The sequence below is a fragment of the Netta rufina genome, assembly GCF_964035555.1.
Source record: "Netta rufina genome assembly, chromosome: 1".
Taxonomy (NCBI): domain Eukaryota; kingdom Metazoa; phylum Chordata; class Aves; order Anseriformes; family Anatidae; genus Netta; species Netta rufina.
In genome coordinates, this window is record NC_140123.1 from 150,183,133 (window position 1) to 150,193,524 (window position 10,392).

General features: G+C 40.4%; 1 protein-coding gene across 1 annotated transcript in view; it reads left to right on the forward strand.

Moving 5' to 3' along the window:
* RIC8B (RIC8 guanine nucleotide exchange factor B) overlaps window positions 1-9,078 on the forward strand; it is a 34,947-nt gene extending 25,869 nt beyond the window's left edge. Inside the window, exons 9-10 of the mRNA XM_084306178.1 lie at window positions 279-398; window positions 8,139-9,078. Of these exons, the coding sequence (XP_084162304.1) occupies window positions 279-398; window positions 8,139-8,250 (232 nt within the window). The 3' untranslated portion in view covers window positions 8,251-9,078. The remainder of the gene's footprint in view (window positions 1-278; window positions 399-8,138) is intronic.
* Window positions 9,079-10,392: the final 1,314 nt, after the last annotated feature.

Sequence of the window (10,392 nt, forward strand, 5' to 3'; positions counted from 1 at the left end):
CACTTTTAAAGTGCTTTTTTATGGTTATAACTTAAGTATTAGTAGAACGTGGACTTCGAGTAGTTAACGAGAAGTTAATATTGTGACTCCCATGAGAAGACTACAGAAGCATCGGTATGAAGGTTGCCTATTCACAGTAACAACTCTGACATTCAATTCAGACACTATTAGTCTTGGTGGGGTCTGTCTGTGTGTTGCTTTTTCTTCCTCCTGAGAAGACAGACAATTTACATACGTATTTATTTAGAAATGTAAACTGTGTTGTTTTCCACCTCCAGCATTAACCTTATCACTGGTCACTTGGAAGAACCGATGCCCAATCCAATGGATGAAATGACAGAAGAACAAAAAGAATACGAAGCTATGAAGCTTGTCAACATGTTTGATAAACTTTCCAGGTATTGTATTATATGTAAGGTGCTTTTGGGGAGGGCAGCTTACATCCTGGTTCTTTGCTCTTCGTGAAGGGCTAGAGCTTTTAAACGGTGCTATAATCAACTTCTTTGTAGAATTTCAATTTCACTGCAGAAAAGAATGCTTACTACTTCAAGGAAAAGGGTGATATTTTACAGGACTTCACAGGAAGTCTGTTTTGGAGAGGATTAGACAAAATCGGGAATCAGGTGGTGAGGGGACCTGCCTCCTGAATGGATAGGCTAAGAATTTCTCCTTTCAAAGTATGGGACAAAATCCAAGCCCAAGGCAAGTGTACTCATGTCCCCCAAGTCAGTGAGCAGCATCTGATGGTGGCTACTTATGTCTTACTGCTTATCTGAAGAACAATTACAGCATGAAAATAGTTGTCAACAGAAGCAATGAATTACACATTAGAGCAATTAGAAGGGAATTTACATTTAAGCATTATTGTGGATTTATTAGAGTAAGTGTGGACTGGATTACAAATGAAACATCAGCATTGTTCTAAATGACTAAGGTAATGCCATAAAAGAAAATGGTACGTAATGTGATGTGTGTTACTGATACAGAAAATGGATTTCATCAGGGAACAGACCTGTATTGTTGGCTGTGGCTATTTTTTTCTCTGACTTGTTTGCCTAGCATTTGCTGGGTTTTCTTCCCCCATACTTGTAGACATCTTGGAATAATTGCTTATGGTTTGTTCTTTTTATAAGCAAATATTACAGTCTTGAGGAATACTCAATGTAATGCTCATTCACCACTGATCTGAGCTATGAGAATTTAGGTAAATACATGAGTGGATCACTCTTCTAACAAGGGACAGCCCAGCAGATAGAAATGTGTTTGTGTTTTGTGAGAGTGGATATTCAAATAACAAGTTCTCTTGAGAGAAATTTCAGCAAACCAAGTGTTTTTACCTCTCTGTTAAAGATTAGGAAAACAGCAAGTGCTGCGGGTGATTCTGGCTCTCATATTAGCTGGCAAAGCTTGAAGTGAAAGGAGAAAAGAATCTGGGAACAACTCATCAGTGAAGTAACTGGATAGTTTTTCCACATAATTTGTATGGAAAGCAAGTGTTATATGTTAGTCTTCTTAATAAAGAGAAGAACATACAATGAACATGGAATTGTAGTTGAACTATTATGTAGAGCAGGATGATTGCTATGTAAGCTAGAGCGTTAGGGGTACCGGAATAAAATGACTAAATGGTCTAAAACTTTTTTAAAAGGAAGATTGAGACGGGAGATAAACAAAGACGGAAGACAAGTCAGTTGCTCTCACTATAGCAGTTACACAAAAAGTCCAAATGGCATTACTGTAGCCTAAGAGCCTTTTCAGTTTGGAGGATTGGAGACACCTGCTGTGTTGCCTGCTAAAAACTGACAATAACGAAGCAGCTGGTGCCCTGTGTCACTACTTATCCTCTTGGCCAGTAGCATTACTTTCACCTTGGGTTTTCTGTCTCAGTTACATCCACCTGCAGTTTCTTCTATAGTGCTTGGACTGCAAGCTCTTCAGGGCTGGAACTCTTTATATTGTAAGGTTTTTTTTGTTTATTTGTTTTTTAGTATAGTGATTACTGTGGGGCAGTTCTGTTGATGTGGCCCCTTTAGGTGCTGTGATAACATGAATAAAATCACTTGACTGTTCTTGCCACGCTTTTTGTTTACTGAAAAATCACGGAAAAATGCTGTCAGGAAGAAAAAAAGTAAGATGTGTTTTGAGGAGACTGTGGGGTATTTTCAATGAATGTAATTGAGTGCAATTGTGGATTTTGCAGCCGTTAAATGAAATGGGACTCTGCCAGTCTTGTATACAAGAAGAAAGTGGTAGTAGTAAGCTGCTAGTAGTCAGCAGGGAATCCCTCCACCTTTTTGGAACTGAAGACATCTGCATCCAGCTTGAGCTGATGCGGGCTGGGAATTTTCACAGACTTAAAGCTTCCAGTGGAATACACTTTTTTCCTTGTTTTGCAGTGTATAAATCTAAACTGGAGGTTGTTTTGATAGGAGTCTTCAGCTGACTGTGGGTGTAGGTTTCCTACTTCTGCTGTTCTTTGTTGTTATCATCACCTTAGGAGGCTGCCTCTACCATGAACTGATCAGGTTCAATTTGGGGCTTTGCTTATAAGGCAGGAGGAAGTTGGAAGGGGACAGGGAAGCAACAGCTCCTTCTAATCGTGAGTGGATCTATGCAATTTGGTGTATGTAACTTGAACAAGAGGTTAGAATGAACTTGCCTGATGCACAGCAAAGCTGGTTTGCTTAATACAGTTGTATTGCCCCAGTGATGGAAGCTGAGACAGAAAGAGCTGGGGTGTTTTTACTACAGAAAAGTATGGAAAAAAAGTTGAAGGACTGACAAACTTGCTTCTCTTGACTGATGAGGGTAAGTCTTGAGTGATCAGGCCAGTCTGTCTCTGGGTTGTTCTAGATTTGGCTTCACTGGCTTGTATAATTTTTGGAAAGGTACCTGATGACAGATTGAACTCCTCAGAAAACAAATCTGCAGAACAGTGCTACTTTAATGAAGACATAGCACCTTTTATTAATGGCTGTTACCAGTTTACACTGTACCCTTTTGTACAGATTTATTGAAACTGTAAGGAATAAACTGTTTTTCACCTTGTTCCATAAGATGCCAGTGGATTTTTACTCCCCAGGTTTCTCTTAATTTTCAGTATTGGCACAGAAGAAGACACTGCTTTTGAGGTCGTGTAAAATTGATCTATACTTCTGGTTGTTTCAGGTCATATTTCCAAGGCTTTTGTTTTCTGATAGGTTGTTGGTGTTTGGGCCTGTTCATAAGGTAGTTGACCCTCAACAAGTTTAAACTAAAATTAATCACCTAGTTTTACCAAAACACGTGGAGAAAAGCTGAAAATTCTGCGAACCCATGTCCCCTGCCCCAACTAACAGACTTAAGTTCTGCAAAAGGTTTTGTAGAAACTAAACTTCTGCTCAGTTTTGACTGGGTAAGATTACTTTTTAAAAGCATTAAATGTGTGTCAATTATCAAGACTTTCATCCTCATTTATGTAATACTGCAGCTCTTGGGAGATGCAGATGTTACTTAGGCAGGTTGCTGGACACCTGGACTTGGCCCTGGAGTAACTTTCTGGGCTTTGCCTGCAGTAAGGGTCGATGCGATCTTCTTGGCTCATTACGAGTTGTTGGTAGCTGTAAATCAGTGTCCTCAATATGTGATGCACATCCCCAAGACTGCAAAAAGATTTAACTCAACCTTTCCTTTTTTTACAAAACATCAAAGGTAGCCAACTTAAATCATTGTTGTATGATGTTCTGTTTATATCATAGACTATTGGAAATACTCTGTGTTAATTAAAATGTCTGAAGAAATATGCTAACATTTTTCCTATTATAAATGGTAGGTGGAATTGTATATTAATTGACTAATTTAAAATGTCAGGATGCTTTTTCCAAGCCAACCTCGTATTAATAGCAAGAATCCTTTTGCTGATGAAATGGTCTCCAATTATCACAGCTTGGGTTTTGTTGTACATTGAACAGAAGTCAACAAAACGAGTATGTAAGAGAACCTGCCTAAATAAGCAACCGTACTCATTAAAAACACAAAATTAATCATAGGATGAATGAAGAAGGCAATGTTACACAGATTTTTTTTTTTCCTCTCCCCTTTCTAATCATAGAACAAAATAATGTTACATGAAAGGATCGGAACTATTATGTGGTACTCAATTATAAGGAGGTGAATAGGTCCCTAACATGCCATTTTATCAAAGGAGCAGGCTGGTGTTTACATGATGGCTGTTTCATTGCAGACACTGCCATTAATTCCATGTGTCAATACTGCCCTGTAGTGCATAGAGCAGACAAGAAAGAGTTACCGCTCAAAACAAGGGAATGATTTTTGAGTCGTTATCAAGCTAAATGGCAAGCAGGAAGCCAGAACTTGTATAGATATATTGGAAGGGACTCTTGGGAGATGTGCAATTGGAAGGAGAGAATGCATTTTACCAACTCTTTAATTATGGTGTGTTTCTAAGTATACTTGAATAGAATGCTTTGTTTGCATTAGAAAAAGGGATGTTGCAAGAAGGGTTATTCGAGTGTATTGGAGGTCACGTAAGGATGTGCAAATATGTATAAATATTCATACCGGGTATTTGGACACATCTCCCTGGATACAGAAGTATTCATGCTGCCACCTACTGGGGTGAAGTGTTCCCTTCTCCACTATAAAAGGACTGTAAACATCCAGTTTCTGGGTAATGAAATGATTTTTGAGGGTAAATGTGCCAGTTTGGGGTGATTCCTGTGCTACTTTGTATCTCACCTTAAACAGTTGGCGCATCCTCAACTACCCCAAGTTGACAGAGCTCAGCTGAGGTCTCTAAGCAGCCCGTGCTAAATGGGGAGCTTGCTGAGGTTGATATAGCTGAGATGGTTTGTGCTGGGTAGGGATCAGCTCTGGGGGCTCCTGTGGTGCTGTGCTGAAGTTGGCTGAGCGATGCCTCGTGCAATCCAACCCAAATTCTGTTATTTGGAAGTTGAGTGTTTGAAACTTCTGAAGCTAGCTTTGTAGGTAGCCCAAATCTCTTCATCTGTTTGTCTCCCTCTGTGTTTTTCCTCGCTGAAAAAACATGCGTAAGCTTGTGCAGCATTCAGAGCTTGCAGTCAGGTCTTAACCAGTGAACGAATGCCATGTTTTACACTATTTTAGGACTAGATTATGGTTAGGGGGAAAAAAAAAAAAAAAAAAGACTGATCTCTGTCTTCTCTGAACAATTAATGCACCCCCTCTTCTCTCAGTGGCCTAGCATACTTCTGTCTTCATACAGTTCCATTTTTTCCTGGGTAGCATCTGTCTGAGGAAGGGTGTAATGAGTTGAACCTCCTAATAAAGAAAAAGAACAGCAAACTTGTAACAACAGTGTTTGATCCTGTTCAAGGACTTGAAAAGCAGGAACAGAAAGGTAATTGATAAACATCCGTGTTATTTTATGGAATGTGAGCTCAGCCTAGCTCATAGTTACCTTGGAGAGGAGGAGGTGGTATGGTTCATGTGGTGCACTTTGAGATGAGTACAGTGAGCTGAGCAACACACGTTTTTGAGTATCATAAAAAACATACAAATGTTTTTTACAATGCTTTCAGGATACAATACTTTGTTGGCTCAGCCTTCTAAGGTACATTGTTACGCAAAACTGTGTTTATCTTCAAATGACTTCCACAAAAAAACACAGGCCAAGACTTGCATATAAGTATTTCTCAACTATTGCATCTGGCGTTCAGCATCTCTGTAGACGATTCATTTGGAAAAAAAAATAAATCGCATTGTGTTCCGCAGTGTTTGCAGCATGATGTAAAACTGAAGCGTGGAAGGTGAGTTGCAGAGAAAGCTGTGCCTTTATAATTGACAAATGATGAGATAGGAGGACTTAATATTTACAGATAGCTTTTAAGTTATCCCTATATGTGGAGAATAGAGGGTTAAGAAGGGAGAACGCTTGCCTATGTTGCTCTGAAGTTTGTAAAGTTACCTCTCTGCTTGCAACCACCAGTCTCCAAGTTGTGTTGTGCTTAGAAGTTTGAGCCAGGAAGACGTTTAGCCTAGGTTTAGAAACTCAGACGTGTTTAGAAGCAGGAAAGTCTGTTCCCACCTTTACACCCTGTGATCTGTGAGGGTGCTTGCTTGCCAGCTTTCGCTTAGTTTATCAGCATTGGCACCAGAAAGTTGCATCAAAGTTGCTGTGGGATTATGCAAAACTTCTGCAGGTTTCCAAGTGGTTTCTATTCTTTAAGCCCATGTCTGTGTCCTTCAGTAACAACACTGTCCTGACCTGGAATATTTCTCTTTGGTCATTGTTTTCCTCTTTTCGGTTGTTGTTTTGGTTTTTTGTTTGTTTGTTTGCTTCCTTTTGCTGAACTGTTTCTTTATCCGTTACTGGCTGTTGCCATTTATTTATTACCAATAATAAATCATAAATGACTAGTAAACTACGTGATTTCATGACTTCCAGCTGCAGTGTTAAGTGTTGCAAAATAAGAGCATGCGCTGTGGTTTTTAAAACAAAAATCTAGGCTCCCCCAAGCTTAGAAGACAAGCAAAGGGGATTTCATTCTGTGTGGGTATGTTTGTACTTTTAGGACTTTAAAAAACAAGTAATACAAGCAAAGACTTACTCTCCACATTATTCTACTCCAAAACTAAGTATGAAAGATGACTGCTGAAGCTTGAACCTGCGTTAAGTGTCACTGAGGAACAGTTGCAAGGCTGATCACAGATTTCAAAGGGCTCTTCTATTACAGTGTTTAAAGTTTCAAAGCCAAAAAGGCTGCAGATGCGTAGATTTCATTTGTTTTTGTTTTCCTTCTGCTGAAAAAAAAAGTCTTTTCTATTAGACACAATTTGAAAGCACTCTGGCTTTGCCTTGGAGGACATCTGACAGCAGATTGGAAGGGCTCTGGTCCTGTTGGGGCACTGGACCTGCAGTCTTCCTATTTTGAGCCCCTCAGAACCTGATTTCGAGCATCTTCATGAGCAGTCAGGATTCTTGGGGACTTTGCTGCGTGACCGTCCTGTATCTGCCTTACGCATGCTGTACAATTCAGACGTTGCCTTTCCTGCAGGTCCCATTGCGTTAAAGTTAGCTTGCCCGCTGTGCATAACCCAGTTCTGTCCCTCTTTTTTCAGCCGAGGTAGGAGTGCAGACCAGGCAGAGAGCTGGTGAAATGCCTTTGCCTACCCCCCTGAGCGATGCGGTTTTACTGTCTGTGGCTCAGGGGGAGAAGGGGGGAGCTGAGTGTGTGTTAAACCGTCTGAGTTTTACTGGGCTGCCTTTTGAGCGAGGGGGGAACTGACATCAAACCTCCGCTCCTTTATTTAAGGTGACTGCTGAATATTTAGAAGTATTCTCCACTTTTTTTTTTTTTTTTTTTTTTTTTCCCAGGAGAAAATCAAAATGTTATCTTTGCCCTTTCAGGTTTTGGTATAATCCACATATAAATGAGGTGATAAAAAGTAAGGATTAAATAAATCTTTGCTAATACTTTTTGATTGGCTTAATCAATAATTAATCATCTCTTAGATGAGGCTGTAGCTTGTGGAGTAGATATAATTGGATTAGCTTCGAGAGGCCTTTGGAGCTTTGAAGAGATTAAAATGGCTGTCAATCCCGTAATTAAACTGCCACAAACAAAAGCAATAGTATTAGAGTCAGTCGGCTTTTTTTCAAGGAATCAACAAGTACTTGCACACCCCGACTGGTGGCGTAGGCAGTCTGTTCTCATCAGTGATTTATTTCCTTCAGCGAGGGGAATATGTATCAATTATTTTAATCGCGTGTGTGCCTACAGGCCGGGGTGGCAGGTGAAACTGTAGGCAGAAATGGCTGGCAAAGAGCTCTCCGAAGAAAAGCGAGTTTGTCTGCTTAAAACAGTGAACCTGCTCCTCGTCTTCAACCTATTAGGCACTGACTTTTCATGGTGTCTTTAATTGGCTAAGTAGGTTTGGCCTCCATGAATGAAGGCTTTATCTGGCCTGCTCTTCCCCTCCCACCTATTTTGGAAGGTTTTTTGTCCGTCTTTCTTCAAAACAGAGGGCTTTAGCAGGAATAACTTCCTTTTAAAGGCTTATTATGCTCTGAAGCTTATACTGTATGTGATTGTATTATACACATGTGAATTGATATGTGTGCATGTGCTAATCTATATTCTGTTTTCGATCTCTTACAGAGATGAACTTATAAAACCAATGGGAGTGCGGCCGGATGGTACAATGGCTCCTTTGGAAGAAGCAGTCAGCCAGTACCACACCAACAAGCAAGACAGCTCAGATTCAGACTAAAGCATCACCTGCTTCACTCTCAATTCTCCTCCAACCCACGTTTTTCCTTAGAGCCACGACATCTTTTATCTAGGCGTTTTATCCTCGCGTTAGCCAGCGTCACTTTAACTGGTCGATTATTGGGATATTTAAATGATGGATCCTGTGGTGTAATGTCTGCATTTTTATTATGTCCGTTCAAAGAACACACCGATTTATTAGTTTATGATCTTTATTAATTTAAAACTAAATGTATTTCAAAGGGATGAAAAGTGAAAGCCTACAATGTAAAATAAAATATAAATGTTTTGATTTTCCAGAATCCTGTTTTCTGAACTCTGTAGGTTTTCCCATTCTTTATATATATTTTTTTGTATTGTCTTGCTAGTCTCTCTTTCCTTTTGTATGATTCTAATTAAAGAAATGAGTTTGCTTAATGGCATTTAGGAGCGGAGGGTGTTTAAACTTAGTCTGACTGACCTTGTAAAGCTGCTTTAACTGGCATTCAGCGGTGATTTCAGAGCTACCCTTTTTAAATGTCATTGGTAAAATCTTAGGCCGTAGCTTAACCACAGATGTGCATAGTGGTAAGAAATCCAGTGTGTCACCGACTGCCACTAAACCTACCTTTAAATTGGGAACAAGATGATGTATGTTGTATGTCCTCTCCCTCACACACACGTTAAGACCACACAAGTATTACCACCATCACCCCCCACTTTGGTTAAGTAAAAACATCCCTATTCAAAACAGCCTTCGAGTATGTACACTTAAACGTGGCCGTGAATAGCAGTGGGCCGAAGAGGAGTGCATGTGGAAGTGTTTTACTGAATTGGGGCCTAACGGGTGTGCCACTCTTGAAGGGAAGTCAAACTAATAACAAAGAAATAGTTTCCTTTTCAGGGAGGACTTAGGAAGGATGGGAAGGTAGGGAGCAGAAGAAAGTGTAATTTTCAACTGTGTACTCTTAAAAACAAAGATTAAACTCCTAGGCGTGCTGCACTGCTGTTGTTGCCTCTTTGCCTGCTTGGTTCCTCTCCCTGTGTGTTTCTCGTGATGCAGTTTACATGATGAATAATCCATATCCTAGATTGTAATTCCTTTTTTTAGCTCAGAACCGTACACATTCCATTCTTGTGAACCTCACAAAGGTGGTGAAGGTTTTCCAGTTTGCCGTTGTTTCCTTCAAGTTGATATTGGTTCCCTGTAGTAAGGCAGTTGTGTTCAAAGGCTTCATAAAGGGAGGACTTAGTATGAAATCAGGCTGTGTTTTCCTATGTGAGGATCTTCCATAGATCTCATCCTTCCAAAAGGATGAAGAAAGAAATAACGGCCTGCCCTCATCTCAGCAGCTGTTTTCCCATGGGACACTGTCCAGCCGTAGCTATGCCCCATTCTTTTATTAAAGGGATCTAGGATCATTAATTCTCTACATTGGTGTATGCTGGCACTTTTCTGAACGTTTTAATAGCTGATGTTTTATGGCTTGGTGATGATGATGATGGTTATGATTTGACTTGGGCCATATTGTCAGCTGTATCCACGTGGAGCATCACATTTTGCATAGGGAAAAGGGAAGCCAGCTGCTGTTCCCACACTGATTTTAAGGAGGAAGCAGCAGCTGGAGCAAAGCCACGTACTGCCTGTGTAATACTGTAATCAGAGGGAGTTGTGCAGGAGCAGGAAACGTGCTTGGCTGCATCTAAACTCAGTCTCAAAAAATTAAATTCTGGGTTTTGTGTCACCCATGCCTCCTTTCAGTGCAGCACAGGTAACTATTAAGTGGTGGTGCAGGTGCAAGGCATTTACAAACTTGCTGAGGAGCAAAACTTGACTGGGTCTGTTAATGAGGCTTTGAGTCCATCTTGGTATCAGCTGGTGGAGGCTGTTGGATCATGGGGCTGGAGTAGTAACTGTAGTAATAAGCTTGGGTATAGGCCACAGAACAATAGGTACAGAGCAAGGAAATGAGTGAAGACTCAGTTTTTTGCTTTATAGGTTGTAGAGTATGTTCCTACCATCAGCTGGCTGAAGAGGTTAATAGGATGGGCTCTAGGGACCTTGTTACAAGCGCTATAACATCAGGAGCACGGTTTGGGTTGCCTGTAGTGAAGAGAGAGGGAGGGGGGGAAAAAAAAAAAAAAAAAAAAAAAAAAAAGCTCT